Source organism: Exophiala xenobiotica, assembly GCF_000835505.1.
Source record: "Exophiala xenobiotica strain CBS 118157 unplaced genomic scaffold supercont1.4, whole genome shotgun sequence".
NCBI lineage: Eukaryota > Fungi > Ascomycota > Eurotiomycetes > Chaetothyriales > Herpotrichiellaceae > Exophiala > Exophiala xenobiotica.
The window spans coordinates 4,013,483-4,035,166 of record NW_013562491.1 but is presented as its reverse complement, the minus strand read 5'-3'; the positions used below and the strand labels follow the sequence as shown (position 1 = coordinate 4,035,166).

Below are 21,684 nucleotides of genomic sequence, written 5' to 3'. Positions count from 1 at the left end.
CGCATATAGATTTTAGCTGGCTTCTGGCGGCGGCTGATCGGTTTCGCAGACGCTCATAGACAAAGAGAAAAGGTGCAGCTGCATCGAGGAGTCTCCGGGAGCAAAAGGGAGTCTGCGATCACAGAAGAGCCTCAAGGTGATTGGTACTGTAACCTCGACACAATATTGGATGGTCTTTCCTTCTTGGCTTGAATACCATGACTTGTACCAAAATTACTACCTAGGTAACAACCTACCATTCTGTGTGCAGTTCCTCAAGGTAGCTATGAAGCATCACGATGGAAATGGACCGCAATGTCTCTCGCGAGGTAGCACGAAGTAGGACAAGCAAGAGAAGTCATCTGACGGAATCTAGATTCGGGGCCGAGTGAAATGATGACGGATGTCGTTGATGTCACGAAAAGCCCAAGGCGGAGGAGGATAGCCGGAATGGTGATGTGCTCAGTTTGTGCTCTACCACCACAAGCAAATATCAGTAGGGACAGAGCAATCATCAACACTCGAGAACCGTCCTCACCTCTTTGTCCAGTCCTGAAAAATGCCGTCTTCAAAACGCATCTTCTCGAATCGTGCCGTTCCCAGGGCAATCGCTCAGTCGTGGTGTGCATCACTGAGGGTACCCTCTCATCGCTGTTATTCTTCAGTCGTCGGCGAGACCAAAGTCGACCAAACAAAGCAATCAAACGATCCATCCAAATCGAAGAAAAGTGACCATGAAGCACATGCGCAGATGGCAACGTCGGGCGAAGGCAGAGATCATCCCGCAAAGCAGCCGGATCCACAACCAAGTCCAAGCAAATCAACTGGATTTGAGAAAGAAGGACCACGCTCGAGAGCTGGAGCAGGCCAGGACAAGGACGTCGAGAAAGATCGCGGAGCTGGCCCTTTCATGAAGCAGTGAAAGGTCTGAATGAATGTATGGCCAGAAGCATTCGTGCCATAGCCACATTGGGGGTGCAATAAGACATCGGGCACTCAGACGTTCTCGACCTGCGAATATGTTCTCCTTCTCTTGCTCCCGGCCTGTTCTGGTATATGCTTCTTATTTCGATCGTCCCGTAAAGGCCATTTCAAGGGCGCGCTGTGTCAGAAAGGTCAAGGAATGGCGGATGGGACGGAGGCTTCACGCAGCTCGTGGGAACTAAATAGGGGAGTGGTTTATGAATATTTGTCGATAAACGTTTGTACAACGGAGAGGAGTCTTGCGGTGCTTTGCTGGAAAAGAGAAACTGAAGCAAGCAAAAGTCATTGGAGGCGGCGAGGCGGTTGAGCGCAGTCACCAAGACATTCACAAAATGCTTCGGCTTCTCCAACCGGACAACCCCGCACTGCCCCCTCGAGCCGCCATTTCCTGTGCCTACCACGCCTACTAACTGTAGCCCGTCGCTTTCTTCTGCCGCATGATGCCGCATGATGCCGCCTTGCCGCTCCCCTCGCCCACTTCTCTCGCCTCGTCGCCTTCCCATAGGGTGCAATATTGGTCATTGGACAAAAGCATCATAATCCGCAGACCGCTGCAATGCGTCCAGCGCAGTGGAACCCGGCCAAAGTGCGCCTTATGATGGCGCTGTTGATGTTCAAGCCGTCCACGACCTCTTTCTTCCTTCTTCACCGTCCACAATAGCCTACTGCCCCTGCAATCCACCGTTCCCTGTCCCTTTCAGATCCATGGCTCAGCCCGGCCAACACTCGAGCCATGGTAAAGGAAGCAAAGAAGGCCCTCGAGCTGCCCAAGCAGCAGCTACTCATCCTGGCACTATGTCGCATCGCTGAGCCTGTTGCCATGACCTCGGTCTATCCGTACATTGTAAGTCTGGGCTGCACTGGCTGCGGATTTCTGCTTTTACTGACCACCCGCAGCCTGAGATGATCCAGTCCTTCCATGTTCAAGACGACAAAATTGCAAAATGGGCCGGTCTCATGTCCGCCACTTTCTCCCTCTCCCAATGTCTCACTGGCATTGCCTGGGGCAGAGCATCCGATCGTTTCGGCCGCAAGCCCATCATCCTCCTCGCCTTGACTTGCACCATGGTCTCGAGTATCTTGTTCGGCTTTTCCAAGAGTCTGATGTGGGCATTCGTAGCACGGTCATTACAAGGATTGTCAAATGGGAACGTGGGCATCATACGAACCGCAGTTGCAGAACTCGTTCCCCAAAGAGAACTACAGCCTCGTGCTTTCAGCGTAATGCCGTTGGTCTGGAATATTGGCAGCATATTCGGTCCCTCCTTTGGTGGTTCCCTGGTCCATCCCGTGGAACGATATCCAGAAGTCTTTGGACGAATCAAGTTCCTCAAGGAATACCCTTTTGCACTTCCCAATCTCCTCATCAGCCTGCTGTTTCTCTTCGGCATCTCAGCTGGGTATCTGTATTTGCATGAGACTCTGGAAGAGAAGAAATCTCGCCGAGACTACGGCCTTTTGCTGGGCAAGCTGCTTGTGGCTCCGTGCTCCCAAAAACGGCGGCCGAGAGCATGGTCAACGAATGAGGAGGAGGATCCATTCCTGTCTGGAACATCAAGCGAAATGTCCACACCCGTTGCACACCAGGGTAAACAGTTTCCCAAGAAGAAGCCTGGCTGGGCCGAGGTCTTTTCTAGACAATCAAATATCAACTTGGCCGTGTACACCTTTCTGGCCATGCATTCGGTAGCATTCGATCAGTTGCTGCCGATTTTCATGCATTATCCGGCACAATCAAGGCGAGATCCGCGGGTGCATCTCCCATTCAAGTTTGCTGGTGGATTTGGGATCGATTCAAACAGAATCGGATTACTCTTCACCATATATGGTGTCTTTGGCATGCTTATCCAATTCTTCATTTTCCCAACGTTTGCAAGGAAGTATGGCGTGCTCAATTGCCTCAAAGCCTGTACCTTGACCTTTCCCGTGGTCTATATTGCAACCCCTTTCACGGCACTATTAGAGACTGGTCCATTGAGGCAGGGGGTCATGATGGCGCTGATGCTGGTCAAGGGGTTCGCCGGCATTTTTGCATTTCCCTGCTCCACCATCCTGCTCACAAATAGCGCTGCGAGTCTAAACATCCTAGGCACCTTGAACGGCGTTGCCACAAGTATCTCGGCTATAGGTAGAGCTGCTGGTCCTGCACTTGCTGGTGCCACCTTCACCGCTGGAGTTGATATTGGATATGTGGTCATTTCTTGGTGGACTTTGGCTTGCATTGCTCTCGTTGGAGCTGTGCCCGTCTGGATGCTTGTCGAGATGGAGGGCTTCGGTAGCAGTCACGATGACGAAGAGGACGAAGAAGAAGACGAAGATGAGGATGAAGAAGAAAGGGTGGATGGTACCGGCAATATCAGACCGGCGAGTTCGGGTGCGAAAGCTTCTGGCATATCAGCAGTCGACGCTCATGCAAGAAAGTCTTCATTGACCGGATCCTTTGCTGACGTATTCGAGGATGAGGACGCATCATCAGACACCAGACTGCTCACACCTACTCCGTCCAGGAGAGGACAATACGAATCTCGCCGTCACAGCCTTCATTTGCAACGCGTTGCAAGCCCGATAGGTCTGGGACCGGGCATTATTCCCACGGGGGCACGGAGGTATAGCAGTGATCTGGGAGCGACAAGGAGTGGCTTGGGTGTTGGTGGAACGAGCTATTACTGAGAGTGAAGGGCTCTTACTTCTGTGGTACTGAGCTTGCATGCAACATAGATGATATTCAACTTGTGTCGGGGTGTGATCTGGCGTCACAAACGTGTCATTGCCTTCTCCAGTGCTTGTCTCGTCCCGGCCCTAACCTCTTCTACGATATCTGCGGCGTTCTCAATGTCATTGACCAAGCCTACACCGGCACCAGCCCACACATTAGCACGAACATTCTTCGTGCTGAATCCAAGGTCCGTGGAATGTTCGTGCTAAATCCAAGGTCCTCCCCAACCACGGCTTTGTTATGCTTATCGCGTATCTCCTCGATGCTGACACCCTCTACATGATCGATGTAACTGTTCGTGACCAGACTCCTCCCATCGTACGGTTCTGGCCAGATATTTGGCTGCTTGACGTTGTCGAACAGCTTGCTCCGCACCGTCGCTTGTCCTCCATCCTTCGCAGCAAGGACGAGCTCGCGGTACCCAGACGGGACGATCGTTTCTTTCGCAGCAAGGAATCTCGTCCCCATCACCACACCTGCAGCCCCCAATGCGAAGGCCCCGGCTGCACCACGAGCGTCCACAATGCCACCCGAGGCGAGAAGCGGAAGGTTCTCGAGTCCATTCGCATTGAGGACATCACTTGTCTCCGGCAACAAAGAGACTATACTTGCACCCCTCTCAAAGCCATGACCGCCAGCATCAGCGCCTTGCATGATCAGGGCGTCCGGTTTCGCCGATTGTGCAACGGTAAGTGCGGCCGTCGCACTGCCCACCTGGATCCAAACTGCGGACTGTGGACAGACCTTCCTGAACTGAGTGGTCCACTCGGCATAGTCCCCTAGTTCTTTTGCCGCAAAGAGCCATACGATTGCCGGGTTGTACTTTTCAAGGACCGGCAATACTGATTCGACCCGTAGGGCGAATGGCAATAGGCCGATGCCGATGGGCAGCGTCTTCGCAGGCCCGGTAGTAGTATTAGCGAGTGCCTTGGACGCAATGTTCAACTCTTTGTCAATCTCCGGGACCATGACGCCTCCTATCATACCAACGCCTCCTGCTTGGGTGACGGCTGCTGCAAGAGCTCCCCCTGCAAAGCCGCCCATCGGTGGATTGACGATGAGTGGCGACGAGGCCCATGGTACCTGTTCCAACAACGGTCAAAGCATTCTAAAAAAACAAGATTTCGGAAGCCAGTTTGGTCGAGAGCTTGCATTTACTGTTCAAACACGGCAGGAAGAAGGCCTGGTAGTCCATTTCTAATGTAAAGACTATGACTCCGAAGGCGCCGCGGAGACGTCTGCTTGATGTCAGATTCAGGCGCTTCTTACATATGCATTCTGGCCGCTTTGCGCAGTCATTGCCTGGACTATGTTGACAAGCATAAGCGCTTATTCTTGTCAACAGTGTCAGCGTCATCAGATCTGAGCACCGGGACAGATCATAACTTTGGGGTTGCGGAAGGATCAAACGCCTTTGCTGGTCAGAGTAAGCGGAGGAACGTCGTAAAAGGAATTCACCGAGGCAGTCGTCACAGTAGAATATGCAGCGAACCAGGTGCGATGTACTCTGGACAGGATCTATAAGCATATAGATTCCAAAGACAAATCTATCTACAAAGGTCCAATACTCGCATTCATTCCAACAACTTCGTTGCTGCTTGCAACCTCTCCTGAATGATGTCGCTCCATCGATGAGCATTCGTCATATTGCCGTCCTCAAAGCTCTCAACAAGCCCAGGATACGTCGCACCTGCATATCCAGTCCATCGGCCGGGTGCAAATACCACATGCTTGAACCACGTTCGATTATCCAGTCCGCCAGGGAAGAGAAACTGGCGCTCCAGCATTTTGTACTTCGCATTCGCCTTCCTGACCTCGTAGTATAGCTTGATTTTCTTCCACCACTTCCACCATGGCACATCTTCTCCAAGTCTGGCTTTCAAGTTCGTTGTGTAGGCGTCAAAGTGTGACGCTGCCTTGCGCAGCTTCGTTGTAGCCTTGTCCAGATTGTGGAAACTGAATGTTGATGATCTGCGATACTCTTTGGACCTTTCTTTGACATCGTCGAGATACATTTCCAGGCCCTTCGCGTAGTCCTTCGCACTTAGTGGCAAGACCGCGGTTTCACTGAGCTGAGCAGCGAGAAGTGCCCATATTTTCGTCACAGTCACATGGTAATGCCAATCTTTGTCTCCATATGTGTCCATCCAGTGAAAGCTATCGTAATTTGAGTGATAATGATAGACAGGGTCATTCGGACCACTGCCAAAGCCAAGATCCAGCGATGGTATACCTGCAAAGTCTTGGAACGCTGTGAAGTCGCTACCCGAGCCCATTGTGCGGATCTTGCCATTCCAAACATCGCCAACGGTTTGCCCTTCGGTGGTCTGATTCGGTGATGGAATTGTGCCTGTTACATTGTAGATCAGCTTGTTGAGCAGTGGTGATGCTGCCGCGTCAAAATGTTTTCCACGGCTCCCTACGTCCACATTCAAGTATGCGACAGTGCTGGCAGACAGCCATGGGAGGTACTCTTCAACCCATTCGGTGGATCCGACCAGGCCGTATTCTTCGCCGTCCCAACTTGCGAACACGATGGTACGGAACGGTCTCCACCCAGCTTTGAGAGCTTCTCCGAACGACCTGATGACTTCATTCAATGCTGCCGAGCCCGAATTAGGGTCCCCGGCACCTCCTGCAATCCAGGCATCCCGATGGTTTCCAAGCACAATGACCTCGTCGGGGACCGTGCCATTGATGACTCCGATCACATTCCACAACGGTGTTGTCACATATTCTTGCTCATTGATCAAGTTCAAAACTATAGATTCTGGTGATGGTCCAACGTTGTAGTCAACGCCCTTGTAACCAAGACCTCCACCGTGCCAGCGTGCGTCGAATGAGCTAGCGTTGGGGCCGTGTCCATTCAAGGCTTTCAGGAGGGGAAGAGCATCGGCATAGGATATAGGGAGCGACGGGATCTTGGGGATAGAGCCGTTAGGGTCAACTCGAGGCACTCCCGGCTTCGAAGGGTAACCGGGAGTGGTTGGGTCTCCCGGGAGAGTGCCTGCAACGCCTGTCAGCCTGCGTTAGCACTACAGCTCTTCTGAAACGTACTGATCCATTGCGTACTGCCTCTTTGCACACTGCTTGGATTTCTGGCCGGACCTTCAGGGTATGGCTTGTATCCATTCTCTTCTGTCATTTCGCCATCCTCCTGCGGGTCCGAGTAGATGGCCACCCCAATCATGCCCAGCTCTTGTGCCCGCTTGACCTTCAATCCCCGAAAGACCTTGCCATACTTTGCCAACGCGATCTTGCCTGACAGGCTGATATTCGCTGCCAGCAAATCTTCAAAATCTTGATAGGTGCCGAAGTTGACATAGACGAAGGGTGCGGTGACATTGCCGCTAGCAGAGTAGCCATGGAATGTTGGAATACGATCTTTCAAGGACGTCGTCGGGTCTTCGTCAATGACATCTTCTTCCAGACTGCACTCATATTTCACCTTATCTCCATGAAGTAAGGCAAGTCGATGTGAGACCGGGTAGTTGATGTAGACATCGTAGGCCACAATCTCTGATTTGACTCCGAACTCTTCCCACCTCTCGCGTGTCCATAACGCCTGACTAAGGTTCTTGCCTGCAAGATGTGGGCCTGCGGTATAGTACTCGCTCCATGAACGAACGCTGTTCTCATCCGGGGTATTCAACAACAAGTCTTGAAGCTCATTGAAGGTGATACCTGTACTCTGAGGCCACGATTTGGGGTACGGTCGAGACCAGGGGAGGTAGGACGACGGAGAATCATGACCTCGAGGGAGAATCGCTATAGGAAGGAGGAAGCATACAAGGATTGCGATGAGACTGCTTGCTAAGGCGACAGTGCAGAAGCGTCGGAAGGTGGAGTGAGGGTATCGTCCTGGGCGTCGTTCTACGCGAACAGTCGATATGAGGGGAGTGCGCTCATTCATGGCGGGCACATTCTCACCAGGGAAACCTGCCAGGCAATTGATGATATAAGAGAGGATGGACCTTGATCCTACGTCCCTATGCCTCGAGGTTGGGAGTTAGCCTCCTCCGGCTGCGGAGAGACATCCACGGCATCCCACGCAAGAGGCCGCTTGACGCAATTGCGGGCATACGATAAATCCAGCTTGGGGAAAGTAGGCCGAGACATTGTTTACCTGCCGCTCGTCTCATTGTTAATTACCAGGTCTCTTTCTCGGTCTTCGCTACGCTGCGGACCACTACTCTTCGTAACGCGGACTGTGGTGTCTTCTTCCTCTTTATCTCAAAGAAGTCGATGGGACAAATGAGTGTCTGTCCGCTATGCCTGCTACAGCATGCTTCCCTCCTTGTTACGCAGGAAACTCTTGTACCTGTCCCTTTCCAGCCAGAGCTGGCAGCCACGAAACCCGCCTGGAGACGTAGAGCTCTGCTCCAGGCTCGGCCTCTTCAATCCCTGCGATGTCATCGAGTGATCCAGCTTGAATGATAACAACCCCGCGAAACGCTTCGGCGTCCCCAAGTTTGGATATGTTGCAACCACAATTGCCGCAGAAAGAATAAGTCAGCGTCATGCCACTGTCCTGGGTGGCCGCATATGTTTTGGGCGTGCCAGAAGTGATCTTGAATTTGTCCTCTGGAACCAAGATGTTGGTGGTGAATGCACTCCCGCTGACATGGCGGCATGTCAAGCAGTGGCAGATGGCCTTCGAGGGTTAGCCACCAGGCTTGTGTTCATCCCGAAAGACCTACCTTCATAACGGGGTCACCTGAGTATTCATACTTGAGTTGGCCACAAATACACTGTCCAGTTGGCATCTTGGGACTCCGAGGTAGGTCGCAGGGTTTTCTGAATGCGAACGCTTCTTGACCCTAATTGTCTCACTTGACGCCCTTGCAAGCTTTATATGCTTACCGCACCAACACACAACAGGCGCCAACATTCAGGCGCTCGTGTGCCTACCACTTAAGTCGAGATCATGAGACCAGTCTGACAGACTTCCACGTCCTACGCTGGGGCATCTTCCGGAAACCATGTATCATCGATACGAAGGTTTCTACCAACCTCGCAGCTAAGCCAGAAATCCTCGTGTCTTGATGGGTTTCTCTACTCGGTCATTCGCACGCAGCCGTCGGACCTCGCGTTATCAAGTCGAAAGGTCAATATTTGCCCTTTGTGGCGTGTCAGCAATTGGTCATGGCAATGCCAATGTCACTGCATTATCAAGGAAGCACTCGTACAATGTCAGCAGTCCACTAGCGATTGCCTGGAGTGCTTCATAATACTCCTGAAAAGTGCAGGGTTGTACGCCCTTCCCAGACACACCGGTTGCCCTTCGTCCCAGACTCTAGGCTCATGCTTACTTCGCTAAGCACTGATTCGCGGTGGTTGGTGGTCTATTTCTCACGCTGTGTTATTTTTGCGATGTCGTAAGACATGGCGTTGTCCTCGCTATTGACTGGGCAAACTTAATATAATCAATACGATGGCTTTATAGGGACAGACCCCGCTTTCAGCCCCCAGTACAGAGATCTTCATCTCAAGCTCTCGGGGGTCGAAAATGCACGGCCTAACCAGTTCTCTGCTTCGGGTGCTGGGTACAAGACCAATGGGCTTCAGGTTGCACGTCGGCTTACTATGGACATGTCAATCGCTGGTGACTTTTCGCCTGGGCCGCACTTCATACATGGCTTGCGCCTATCAGTCCAGTGGTTGTAAACAAAGCATCTGTACTCAACTACCGGCAAAGCTGACTAGCCTCTACTGAGCTGTCCGACCTTCATGTATGTGCGCTTTCTTTGTCTGGGCGGAGAGTTTGCGGTATACGACCACCTTCCTTCCCTTTTTTCCATCCTGGATATTTCCCTTGTTCGTCGGGTCTCCAAAGACAACACCATTGCCTTCGTGTCTGAAGTCCACCAGCAAGCACGTTGAGCGGGGCTTCACGACTTGCTCAGAGCATAGATCTCTTTGTGGAAGTCCACAGCTAGCGCCATCGACGTAGGATCTCCTGGTGGAAGTATTTGCGAGGCGTATACTCCACAATTGCCGCCCGTCGGGTCAATCCACCAGAACTGAAGTGTTTGAAAGCTAATGTTAGCATAGCTTCGCAGGATGTCTATGCCAGGGATGGATGAATCAAGGGCTTCATGCCCAGCCAGCGCTCACAAAACATTGCAAATACACAAGTCTGTGAAGCCTCCGGGGCTTTCCAACGAACAGCTGGGTGTCTATGGAGGCCGCGACTAAACTCTGTCGACGATGGTTTCTCCAGCAGAGTGAGAATGCTTTGGAAGGATGGGAGTAACTCACCAGATTTGGCAATCCGCCCCACGACATCGTGCCTTTCTTGCAGACACCTTCCACATCATCTAGGGTCAATATTCCACCCAGACCGAAATTCCATGTGTTGCAATCTACGCCGCCTCTGAACATTGCTCCACCTTTCGGATCTTGTGTCATGACCATCAAATGCTTGGGATCTGCAAGCTGAGGCTCGAACATCATCTTCACGGTTTCCGGCCTAAGAAGAGTGCCGTCATTCTTCAGCAAAGAGATCAGCACCTTGATGTAATCGGCTGGGCAACTGTGCAAGCCTCCGCCACCCAGGTCATCCACAGGATTCTGGAAATTATACGGAGCTGACGCAACCAGTTCGCCTGTCGGGGTTCGTGCAGTCGTCGCACAGAGGTGATTCCGGATGCTCTCATTTTGGTCAAGACGAAAGCCGGTCGAAGTCATCCCCAATGGGCCCCAAATGTACTGCTTCATGTAATCACCCAGCCGGATACCTCCATTGACTCGTTCAACTATCTTTCCGGCCCAGTCAATCCCAACGCTATAACTCCAGCCTTGTCCAGGCTCATATATGAGCGGTAGGAATTGCCGTTTCTCCTACACCCAAAGGTCAGAATCCTGTCGAACTCCCCACGGATACCAACTGACTATGGGTTCCTCCGAAGCACCAATTGGCTCTCCTTTCCACTGTCTCCATTTGGCCAACCCGGGAGACAAAAAGTCATAGCCCATACCACTTGAGTGTGTTAGCAATTGACGCAAAGTAATGTGCTTGGTCGCTTTTTTCAATTGTGGTTCCCCAGCATCGTCGAAGCCGGTCAGGATTTCTGAAGCTTCCCACTCTGGAAGAACATTGGATATGTCAGCATCAAGACTCAAAAGGCCTTTCTCGACACACTGCAATGCTGCAATGGTTGTAAGGAGCTTGGTACACGATGCTATCCAGAACGTTGTATCAATTGTCATGGGCTTTGCTGCTTCGGGCGTGACCGATGTTTGCCCTTCGGCTTGGGAGTATATAATCTTGCCTGGCCATGGATCAGCAAGGCTGCTCGAGCATCTAGAGTCATCTATCACTACCAGACGCATCGGCTGCCATCACAACCGCCCCTGGAATTTTCCGATCAGGCCCTTGTGCCGTTGCGGCTTTCAACAGCTCGCTGAATGCCATTTTGGAGACACCCGGACCTAGAAAGCGAAGGTGGACGTCGAGGGAAATGTTGCGCTGCTTCAAACACTGAAGCAACCTGGGTCTAGCAGGTACGAGGCTGAAAGAGCTTGATGCGAAATCATTCATGCGACTAATGATTCATCGTCCACGATATTACCCCCAATCAATCATTTGTCAGATAATCAGCATCTATGCTACACGCGAGTTTAGGCCTCCAATAATGGTGTTGTTGCCGAGGTGTGCGAGGGATGCGGCAAGATTGTGCACATCCGCCAGTATCCCCACTTTCACCAAAGGGCAATCCTGGACCTCGGCCCATCACGTCTGACACCATCAAGGGTTGTGCTGTCCAGCTACATCTTGGAACATCGTATTTGTACTACCCGGAGCTTCGTGCCATTGCGACTTGTTGAGGCAAATTCAAACTTAGCCAATGTGGCAAGGCAGTGAGGGAGAAGTCACGTACGGGGACGAACAGTCAATCGGGCCGTGTGCGCTCTGGACAGTTGTCTTTGTCTGACTTGAATGGCGAAACCCCCTTCACTTTGCAGTGGCCCTCCTTCGCCATATCAGACTTGTCCAATATCATCTCCTCAACTGGTCAAGTTGTTGTGTTCCAGGTGAATGTAAGTGACAGACTATCAGACTGCAACGTCCGAAGTATTCGGGACGTCTAAGGAAGATACACCGCTGTTCGATACCAGTGCCGTTCTTTGTGATCCAGGCATTCTACCGCAAGAGCTTGCTTTCATAGCATATCGGCGCAAGCGTCCCAAATAGGGAGACAGAAGTTAACGGCTGGCTAAATTGCTTGCAGGCTGCACCCCCTGGATATTAGCCGGCAGTGTGACTTGCGGGGTCTCTGCCTCTCTGCGAGAACGAGACCATCCACGACCATCTCACCATCGATAGCAGAATGGAAAGATGCGCTCGGGCTATCAGCCACCGAAAGCAGCTTTCTCCAGCTTTCTCCGCACATTTTACATCCATCTTCGCATTGCTTCGTCGTGAAGAGGCAAACGCTCTCGCATCTGCCGTCGCAATTCGGCTCAATTCCAACGAGAAAGCCGTGCATTGTTCTCCTCAAATGTTCCACGTTGACGACAAACTGCGAATGGAGCTAACATACATGGAGTACCAGTTCAGATTCTCTCACCTCCTTCGAGGTTCAACAATAACCGGACGTCAGCTTCCTACTCTCATTTGCAATGACGAAGAACGCTTTGTTGCATGCCGGTCTCTTTCTCTGCCTCTCAGCCTTTCTGACGGCTCACTGTGCCTCTATTGACCGCCGGGCTGTTGTGGCACAATTCAACCCGAGGCGAAATGCCAGCGCACAAACGCCGATGCAGGTCGGCAATGGCAATTTCGTGTTTTCAACCGACGTGACTGGTCTTCAAACGTTCTTACCGTTCAACACATTATCTTCCTGGGGCTGGCATAATTCCTCACTACCCATAACATCTGGACAGACCTCGGTCAGTGACTTTACCGGCCTGCAGTGGTGGACGCATGGACGTTTGGTCACATATGATCAGCCAAACCCAGCGGAGGCGGAAATCTCTCAATGGCTAATTGCAAACCCGCATAGGATCAACTTAGCTCGGATTGGCTTGGACTTTGGCGGCAAGACTGTGAAGGAGGGTGATCTGGAAAACACGAACCAATCTCTGGACTTACATTCAGGCATCCTCCACTCGACCTTTGCTTTGAACGGAACCCAAGTCAGCATTCAGACTACTGTTGATCCGAACAGCGACACTGTCGCCGTGCAGATTAATTCGAGCTTGCTGGGCACCGGCGACCTAGGGGTGTTTTTCGACTACCCGTATGCCAGCGGACAGAGCAAGTTCGAGGCCCCGTTCGTTGGTATTTGGAATGCAACAGCAAACCACACCACAACTCTCAAGACTCAGAGTCAGCAGGCACTTATTCAGCACGATCTAGATGCAACAACATATTTCACCAATATCCAATGGGAAGGAACCGCGAGCATGAAGGGTCCGCAGCGCTCTACCCATCGTTATCTGCTGTCTCCAAAACAAAGCGGTCAGCTGTCATTTACGGCAAGCTTTACGCCTTCACCGAACAACACGGTCACAACTGCGCAGGATATTTTCCAAGCCTCGGAGAGGTGGTGGAGTTCATATTGGACTCGGGGAGCATTCATATCCCTTCCACTGAATCATCATCCCAAAGCAAAAGAGCTTCAACGTCGGACCATTCTGTCTCAGTACCTAACAACCATCAACGAAGCTGGTCGGGATCCTCCGCAAGAATCAGGCTTGACAAACAACGGGTGGTATGGCAAGTTCCACCTAGAGATGGTGATCTGGCATTCGCTTCACTTCGGCCTATGGGGAAAGGGAGATCTTTTGGAACGTCACGACTCCATATACCGCCGATTCCTTCCAACGTCCTACCAAAGAGCAAGGGAGATGGGTTACGAAGGTGCACGCTGGGGTAAGATGTCTGATCCTACAGGCCGATCAGCTCCTGGGGAGATCAACTCGTTGCTCATCTGGCAGCAGCCCCATCCATTCTACTTCGCAGAAGCCGAATATCAGAGGTCGCCCAACAATCGTACACTCTTGAAGTGGGACGAAGTTCTCACGGCGTCGGCGGACTTCATGGCATCTTATGCATTCCACAACCAGTCGTTGAATGTATTGCAGCTCGGTCCACCCATTTATCCAGTATCCGAGAACACCAATCCAAGTTCGACTGTCAATCCTACATTCGAACTGGCATACTGGCGCTGGGGATTGGACATTGCAGCGAAATGGAAGCAGCGTTTGAATGAGACTGTACCACGTGCCTGGACATCCATCGCAAACAACCTGCCGCCAATGCCAGTGGTAGACGATCGCTATGTCCTATACAGTGGAGTGTCCGATATGTGGAACAATCCCAATTTGACATCAGATCATCCCAGCATGGCCATGATCTACGGGTTTATCTCGCCTCCCCCAGACTTCAATCTGACGGTCATGAACAATACTATGCACAAAATATATGCTGCCTGGAACTGGACTGAGTCTTTCGGGTGGGATTTTCCAATGGTGGCAATGACGGCTGCACGCCTGGGAGATTATGATCGTGCCGTCGATTTCCTGGTGCATCCCAACTTTCAGTTCGACGATGTGGGAATGCCAATCGGCGGGTCCAGGGTGCCGACACCTTATTTTCCAGGGAGTACATCCTTGTTGATGGCCGTGGCTATGATGGCTGGAGGCTGGAAAGACGATGCTGGACTGAAATTCCCGCCAGAATGGAAAGTGCGGGCTGAAGGATTCGAGCCAATGTTTTTTTGAAGATGTCCCAGATTCCGCCCTATCTTAATGGCACACCATCTATGTTCCTGGAGAGATGCATGTCTTCTGAAAACCACACTGCTACCAAATGTGCAATCTTGTCGTCGCCTCATGAAAGTCTTCTATCGTTTTGTCCCTATATTGGTCTTGGCATCACAGCCAGGAATGAAGTGAACCCTGTCTCAATGTACTCGTACGGGTGTCTCCCGGCGCCATGACTAAGGCACGCTTGATGGTACCTTTGCAGTGTTGCTGAGCAAATTCAAGATCCAAAGACCCTGGATTTGGAGGATCTTTGGATCTCTCGTCGTGTTGCCCATCCTTTCAGGGAGATCACGAGGATCTCGTACGCCATTATGAAAGCAGTCAAACCACTAGTGATGGTAAAGAGGAACATAGCCATCAGGTTTTTGGCTTCCATCCAAAGGACAATATCCTTGGTGCTCGCCATAAACACAATGCCTCCTGACATCAAGCAGAACGAGGAAACGAGTTCGGATGGAGGGCGGCTTGGGTAGATCGAGGTAGGTGGCGAGATGTACATTATGGTGTAGGTGACCATTCGCATGACTGAGAAACCCGCCAGTAGCATGCCCCATTGCTTGTGAACTGCAGTCGATACCATGGAGCTTTGGTGGTGAGAAGACATCATGATGCCCAGTAGAAAGATTATCAATGCTGGGATTGGATTGATAGAGGAGTTGTAGACCTTCGGGGGCGTGCGCAGCTCCAGATCCTGGGAATTGCGAACATGCTCACCAATAGGTATTGAACCCATCGTTGTAGTGAGCCATTTACGAATGGTCTTGGACTCAATTAATATTCCGCACTGTCATATGTTTAGCCCAGGTAAGAATACTACCAAATATCCACTTACCAGGCCACCACCGAAAAACATGACTGATATTGAGACATGTTCCAGGTCCTGCGCAGTCCATGTTGCGCCCCAAGCGGCCAAATGTTCGAGGAAGACATTTGTCGATCCATATATGAAAATGACAAATGACTCAACGAACTCAGCCGACGGGATAGTGTTGGACGGTCTGACATTCCATGCCCAGCCATACTCCGCGAAGCAGCCCATCCAACGCCCCAAAGTTAGCAGTCCGTACCAGAAGAAGATTCCTCCCTTGATGAAATGGGCGAGGCCGTTGAAGATGTGATTGCCACGCTAGTGTTTTTCGGTCAGCATCCTCCCTGAAGCTGGAGCTCTTGAGCCCGGCAACTTATAAAGATGCCTGTGTACGTGACGCCTCCGGTGAGCAAACAAATGAAGCCGAGCGGGAGAATAGTGCGATCGATGATCCGACGCAAGACTGCAAGTATCTTGAATAACAGTGTTGGCAGTCGACTTGCAAATCGTGTCGAGAAGTAGCCGAACAGGTGGCTATTACATAATGACCTTGGACAATGAGACAATGATGTTTCGGATTCGTTGTCAACAGTGTCTTCGGATGCTGGCTTCCCGAATTCCTCACTCAATCGCCTTGAAACGGTAGACGAGATGTTATGGGTGTTGTGAAGCAATGGACGTTCATTCTCTGCCTCTACGTCGCGCCTTTCGCAATGGTCGGTATAGGGAGACAAACGTTGATGGGTATGTTTGCCATTGGCAACGGCAGGAACGGTTCTCTTTCGGCAACCAACAAACGAGTCTTCTTCTTTCGTCCTGGATTGATGGACAGCAAGCTGATCAGAAGCTGGACCGATATGATACATGTGGCCACCCACCCAGTGGCATGATGTGCGTTGTTCTCATACAAATCTGGCGTATTGATGTTGTATACTGTCCCGAAAAGAACACCCAGGGCATTCAATAGAAAGAATATGGAATGCACAGCGAGCGTAAGGCGAGATCTGGCGATGCTGAACATGACCCCTAGTACTGTTAGTACCACAGTTGCGCTCAATAGGTGGCCCTTGGGACCGTACCTATCGGTAGAAGAAACCCCCAGGCAATAACCATGACGACGGCATGTGCCAGTATCATGGTTGACTGCTCCGATAAGGCTGCATAGCTTGCCTTGTTATGCAGGCTGTTGTGTGTAGTGTTCTTGATCCCAACACTCTCAGTCATGTCCACCTCAGTCATCCCAGCTTTGTGCGCCTCATCATCTCCATGCCCGGCCACAAGCCAGAGGATTGGGAGCAGCGCTGCTACCACATTATATCGACGGTGCATTCTCATGGACATCATGCACCGATACCGCACAGATGCCCGATAGCCTTGAAGAAGATTGCAGACGGATGACAACAGCGAGTCCGGTAAGCCCACAGAGCTGCCCGAAGTTATATGGTACCAAAAAAAAGTGGTGATGCCGACACACAACAACCTGTATTATGCGCTCGCACAGGCAAGACACGAGATCCCTGATGTACCATGGCACAGAGGGTGTCGAGGTTCACGGTTGAATTTAAAGTGATTGCCAGAGGTACGAACGGGACCGCTGCTGTGTAGGTCTGTGGACACAAGGTATCAAATTGGCTCTGAATTGCATCCCACGGACTCTTGGAACATCATCCGCCAGCCAGTCTCCTCTTCCCGAGCAAGGCTGCAACTATTCTCAGATCTTGATTGGTTAACTGGAGCGAGTGGATGAGGCAATCATCGTCTAACAGGCATAGCGGCTTTTTGAACTCGTAAGATCGGAATTCCGTCTACTCGATGTTTCGTTTCACAGTCTGCTGTTTGCATCTTGAGAACCTTCAGATTCATCGGCACGTACTCCTAAGTCGATCGGCCTCGCATTAGTCCATTGGACGTCTGTCGTTTATATATGAGAGCGGAATTGAGCCATGTTCGCATTAACTCCACCAAATGAATCAGACGGAGGCCGTATCCCGAAGGCTTGCCTGCCGTGTGCCCGAGCCAAAGTCAGGTGTGAAATCGAAGCTGGGCGAGAGACGTGCAATCGGTATGACCCTGTGCTACGGCTGACACCTGTGGTTATGAGTCTGACGTCTTTAAGGTGTCAACGTCTGAAACGGAGTTGCAGCGGACAAGCACCTGGAGCTCACCGACGCAAAATACCCAAGTCATCTAACATTCCACACCTTGAGGAGAGATGCAACGGTGTAAGCACCTTTCTTGCAGCTTCTGAACTTGTTACAGCTGGATTGAACTCTCTTCTTGCTTCCGACCCACCTGATTTTGCACCTTCAGGATGGATCGATTTATTCGTCAAGAGCGACAGCGAAGCAGATATGATGCTGCAAACTTTTCGCAGAGAAATGCAACCGCTCTTGCCATTTGTGGTCACTCTACCAAGTATGACATTTATTGAGCTAAGGCAGGAGAAGCCTCTCCTTGTGCTTGCCATCATGATGGTCAGCTGCCGACATGATCAGATACGACAAACAGCAATTGCAAAGAAACTGAGAGAACTGATCAGCCACAAAATGCTGATCCAGGGCGAACGAAATCTCGATATCCTCCAGTGTCTCCTCGTCTATTTGAGTTGGTAAGTGTGGCAATCCCGTACTCGATGGTCAGGATGCTGACTGAATGCTTCCAACAGGTATCAACTGCATGTCCACCTCGGCTCGCAGGTGGGCAATCTCCTCCATCTCATCATGGCGATGGCGACGGACCTTTGCCTCAACAGAGGAGTCGTCCCACCGGTCCCTGCCGCTCTAGCTATGCGCAACCCAAAAATTGCGGTTCCAGGCTTGTCCGCCACAAGATCACTCGAAGAACGCAGAACGTTTCTTGGCTGTTTTTTCGTTACTTCCATGTAAGTGCCTTGAACGGGTCACCCGGGGCCACTCGCCCTCTCTCAAGTTAGGCTGACACTCACTACCTGCTTTCCAGAGCCTCAATGTGTGTCCGAGACATCTACCCAATACGACACTCGAAATACGTGGATGAATGTTGTCAAGCCATATCTGCAGCTGCGGAGTACCCAACAGATACCTATGTCGTTCACTTGACCCGTCTCCACGGCATGGCTGATAGGATCTCCCGCTCATTGACTCAAGATGTATGGCATGAGACACCTGCTTCCGGCTCCGCTCCGCTGGGTGCGTGCGTCAAATCATTGGAGTCGGAGCTACTGCAGATGAGAAGCTCATTGCTAGAAGGGGGGCGCCAGAACGGTAAGCCGGGTCAATCATTTCGAGTTTCGAGGCTAACGTGAAAGCTGTTCTGCTCCTTCATTACTACGCTATCGAAATCTTCTTATATCAGACGGCGCTGAACGACGACATTGAACCCGCGCTATATGGGATGTACCCTTTTTCCCGTCTCCATATACTTTACGCCTGCTTGAACTCCACGAAGCTCTGCTTTGAGACAGCCTACACCCTTCCACCTTCGCAATGGTTCGACCTCCCCTGGAGCGTATGGTCTCTACTAGGTCATGCCATTGTTGTCCTGTCGAGGCTATCACTCCTGAGGGCAGAAGGATGGGATCAGGAACACGTTCGAAGGACAATCAACTTCTCCGGGACCATGGATACATTGGCGCGGCAACTGGACATCGCAAAAGTATTAGCTGAAAGCCAGTCATTTCAGATTGGACACAACCAACTGCCGCGAGTGGTACCACAGCTGTTCTTGACCTTCTCGGCCAAACTGAGGCGCGTAAAGGCCGCTCATGAAGCCAAGTACATGGCCCAAGCAATGAGTTCTCACGCAATGCCGGATCTCCCTCCTACGGACGCTCTGGTTATACCGACAGACGACGACTTTGCCATGCCCTCTACAACATTCTTCTGCGATTTTCTCGATGAGAGTTTCTGGCAGCAATTTACTTAATTCTCAACCAAGCTTGAACAAGTTATTGAAAGTGCCTGCCCACTGATTTCTTCGGGAAGAAGTAATCCATATACTTAGCTCCAGATTTTCGAACTGTCTTGCGAATGGAGTGGACTCCGCCACGTTATTACCACCTCTCAAACAACTGTTCCTGCATCCACCTCCCCATCCTCACGACTCTTTTGTCCAACATGCTGAAATAATCGGCGGCGGAGAAAACCAGCATATGGATGAGCACGATTCCTGGCACATGGCTCAGTAGTCCATCCCCAAAAGTCTCGACCCTCATAGGCTCGTACCACTGGCGAATTACTGTGATAACGATCGGTGGATGCAGGGCGTATATGCCGAAGCTCAAATCACCGACATATTGACTCCAGCCATACTTCAAGGGGGTCTGAAGCGCTGGGTGCATCTCCAGACTCAAGATCGTGAGAAAGGCGCCGATGGAAAGATACCAGTAAAGCCTGTCAGAGTGGCCATAAGACGCCGGAATCCAGGTCTTGAGAAAGGCCCAGGGCCAGTCGCCAAGCAACTCCAGGCTCGTCCCGGCTGGTTGACCGAGCAGGAAGATACTGAAAACGAAGAGGAGTGTATAAGTGATTTTGGAAACCATGCTTTGCGTACTTAGTCTCGGCAGATCGATGAACGCAGTGGCGCGCGAGCTTGAAAGACGTTCAGGGTGCCGCAGCAGTCCGACTTCCGCAATGAACATGCCCATGAGGAACTCGGCCACGAACAGGACTTGCCAGGCATAGCATGCAATGATTGATATCCAGGTCAAGATCATCCTCGTGCGTGGACGCAGCTTACAGGTAGCCGCGACATAGATGAACAGAATCAAACTTCCCCGGAATTCGACTGGGATAGTCCACATTGGGCGGAGATATTTGTTGTTCACCCCATCGGGTCGGTTATATCCACGAATATCGCCAAAGGGATTGAGGAAATCGACCAAAGTCCATGTCCAGTCCACCAGCTGATCGACCAAAGAGGGCAAACGCAGGCCGTTCTCGTCGAACCAACCTAATCGCATCATGACAAGCACGATGAACAGCGCCACGGTTGCCGAGCCATATAATCTGATGCCACGTCGGAACGTGGAGCTTGCGAGACTATTCAGCAGTTGTCCCGAAGAGCGATTGTGCGTATGAATCAGAAGCCTGTAGCTCAGTACGTAGCCGGAGATGACGAAGAACAGCGCAACCATGCCTTCTCCGTTCATCATGACCGATAAAATTGGGGCGTTCACCCAGCGCCATTCTAGAGCCTTATAGGTGTGGGCTAGAAACACTACCCAGGCGGCATAACCTCGAACCGCATCAAGATACGCGGTTGGAGGGAGGGATTTGCTTGTGCGGATGGTTGCAGGTTTCAAAAATCGAGGGAGTCTTGCTGCCAGCTGAGACTGGATGTGGTGAGTGGAGGGCCTATACCGCAGCCATTTCGGTACAGTCTGCTGTTGGCGCTCTTCAACGTCGTCTGGTTCAGTGTTGTCGATTAGACTATCGTTAATGCTGCAGGACTCGGCTTTCACGAATTCTCTTGCTTCCAATGGGATGTGGGAGTCGGGATTGCTGGGGAAATCGGTATTACCTCCGTGATAGATCATGTTTATGACCAAGGTAAAAAATCGTCGTCGAAGTGAAGCTCTTCAAGGATGTCAAATTATGAAGAATCGTAGACTGCGCATGTTTGTAAACAATCAATATGCCACAGGTGGCATTCCAGCCGATCCATCCCTTGACTGTATCAGCAGCCCCCTTGCAGGCAGTCCATGCATCACGCCGAGCTGCAAGCTCTCCATCTCATGAGAAGAAGGTATGGGCTGGCCAGACCAGCGTCCAGATTTTCCTGAGTCTCGCAAATACGGGACACGGGTCATGTTGACTCGTTGAATGCTTACAGTACTCCTTTTACCTCAGCCCGCCACGTGATTGTGGCGTTTACTATCGTTGCCTTTCGTGGGTGCCTTCCTGGAGAAAGGCATAGACCATTTGCTCACTTCATTTGCTCATTCAGCAACGCTATCGGCGGTCGTGGAGCATGTGAGTTCGAAAGAGCCGGAGCTGCTTCGGATTTTCGTACCTCGTACATAAAAAAGGCACAGGAGCTTCATGGATTAGAGGAACATCATGGAGTTAAGCTGAAACTCCCGTGTCTACCGAAGTTCCGAGCCTTCTCCTATGAAATGATACGAGTTATCGAACAAGAAAAATGAGTTACTTGTCCACGCGGGTGGAATGGATCTTGGCTCGCTTGTTTATCGACCTCGTGACTGCCACAATAAAAAGTCCATGAGGTCATCAGTGTGGTAGATTAGCATTTGGCTAACTACTATTGTACTAGACGTGCCGAGCGTACCGAATCCGTGCGATCCTTAGCAATCATACTAGACGCCCACAGCCTCGTCCAGCGTTACTTCCGAGATAGATTGCGTTTGTTCATTGGCCAAGACCAGCCAAGCTTTTCTCGGCGCCCATTAAGCCAAGACGAAGACATAAAAAGCAGCCACACG

General features: G+C 51.3%; 10 protein-coding genes across 10 annotated transcripts; 4 read left to right on the top strand and 6 right to left on the bottom strand.

The window, feature by feature from the left end:
- Positions 1-538: 538 nt before the first annotated feature.
- Positions 539-901, top strand: PV05_07684 (uncharacterized protein; the record flags this gene model as incomplete). Its single annotated transcript, XM_013460531.1, has 1 exon — positions 539-901. One exon carries the CDS (start codon positions 539-541, stop codon positions 899-901), a length of 363 nt encoding a protein of 120 aa, XP_013315985.1.
- A 530-nt stretch (positions 902-1,431) lies between these two features.
- On the top strand, positions 1,432-3,703 carry PV05_07683 (uncharacterized protein). Its single transcript, XM_013460530.1, has 2 exons — positions 1,432-1,807; positions 1,861-3,703. The coding sequence occupies exons 1-2, from the start codon at positions 1,697-1,699 to the stop codon at positions 3,631-3,633; spliced, it is 1,884 nt and encodes a 627-aa protein (XP_013315984.1). The 5' UTR covers positions 1,432-1,696; the 3' UTR covers positions 3,634-3,703.
- Positions 3,704-3,811: 108 nt separating this feature from the next.
- Positions 3,812-4,723, bottom strand: PV05_07682 (uncharacterized protein; the record flags this gene model as incomplete). The annotated part of the gene is made up of 1 exon (XM_013460529.1): positions 3,812-4,723. One exon carries the CDS (start codon positions 4,721-4,723, stop codon positions 3,812-3,814), a length of 912 nt encoding a protein of 303 aa, XP_013315983.1.
- Positions 4,724-5,253: 530 nt separating this feature from the next.
- On the bottom strand, positions 5,254-7,592 carry PV05_07681 (uncharacterized protein; the record flags this gene model as incomplete). Its single annotated transcript, XM_013460528.1, has 2 exons — positions 5,254-6,686; positions 6,737-7,592. 2 exons carry the CDS (start codon positions 7,590-7,592, stop codon positions 5,254-5,256), a joined length of 2,289 nt encoding a protein of 762 aa, XP_013315982.1.
- A 387-nt stretch (positions 7,593-7,979) lies between these two features.
- PV05_07680 (uncharacterized protein) lies at positions 7,980-8,445 on the bottom strand (the record flags this gene model as incomplete). The annotated part of the gene is made up of 2 exons (XM_013460527.1): positions 7,980-8,333; positions 8,380-8,445. The coding sequence occupies 2 exons, from the start codon at positions 8,443-8,445 to the stop codon at positions 7,980-7,982; spliced, it is 420 nt and encodes a 139-aa protein (XP_013315981.1).
- A 1,125-nt stretch (positions 8,446-9,570) lies between these two features.
- On the bottom strand, positions 9,571-11,096 carry PV05_07679 (uncharacterized protein; the record flags this gene model as incomplete). The annotated part of the gene is made up of 4 exons (XM_013460526.1): positions 9,571-9,702; positions 9,941-10,522; positions 10,574-10,953; positions 11,006-11,096. 4 exons carry the CDS (start codon positions 11,094-11,096, stop codon positions 9,571-9,573), a joined length of 1,185 nt encoding a protein of 394 aa, XP_013315980.1.
- Positions 11,097-12,304: 1,208 nt separating this feature from the next.
- On the top strand, positions 12,305-14,410 carry PV05_07678 (uncharacterized protein; the record flags this gene model as incomplete). The annotated part of the gene is made up of 1 exon (XM_013460525.1): positions 12,305-14,410. The coding sequence occupies one exon, from the start codon at positions 12,305-12,307 to the stop codon at positions 14,408-14,410; it is 2,106 nt and encodes a 701-aa protein (XP_013315979.1).
- Positions 14,411-14,672: 262 nt separating this feature from the next.
- Positions 14,673-16,604, bottom strand: PV05_07677 (uncharacterized protein; the record flags this gene model as incomplete). Its single annotated transcript, XM_013460524.1, has 4 exons — positions 14,673-15,239; positions 15,288-15,581; positions 16,000-16,289; positions 16,343-16,604. The coding sequence occupies 4 exons, from the start codon at positions 16,602-16,604 to the stop codon at positions 14,673-14,675; spliced, it is 1,413 nt and encodes a 470-aa protein (XP_013315978.1).
- A 755-nt stretch (positions 16,605-17,359) lies between these two features.
- Positions 17,360-19,166, top strand: PV05_07676 (uncharacterized protein; the record flags this gene model as incomplete). Its single annotated transcript, XM_013460523.1, has 4 exons — positions 17,360-17,871; positions 17,929-18,144; positions 18,222-18,505; positions 18,550-19,166. 4 exons carry the CDS (start codon positions 17,360-17,362, stop codon positions 19,164-19,166), a joined length of 1,629 nt encoding a protein of 542 aa, XP_013315977.1.
- Positions 19,167-19,181: 15 nt separating this feature from the next.
- PV05_07675 (uncharacterized protein) lies at positions 19,182-21,355 on the bottom strand. The gene has a single exon (XM_013460522.1). It carries the CDS (start codon positions 20,776-20,778, stop codon positions 19,294-19,296), a length of 1,485 nt encoding a protein of 494 aa, XP_013315976.1. The 5' UTR covers positions 20,779-21,355; the 3' UTR covers positions 19,182-19,293.
- Between the last annotated feature and the right edge of the window lie 329 nt (positions 21,356-21,684).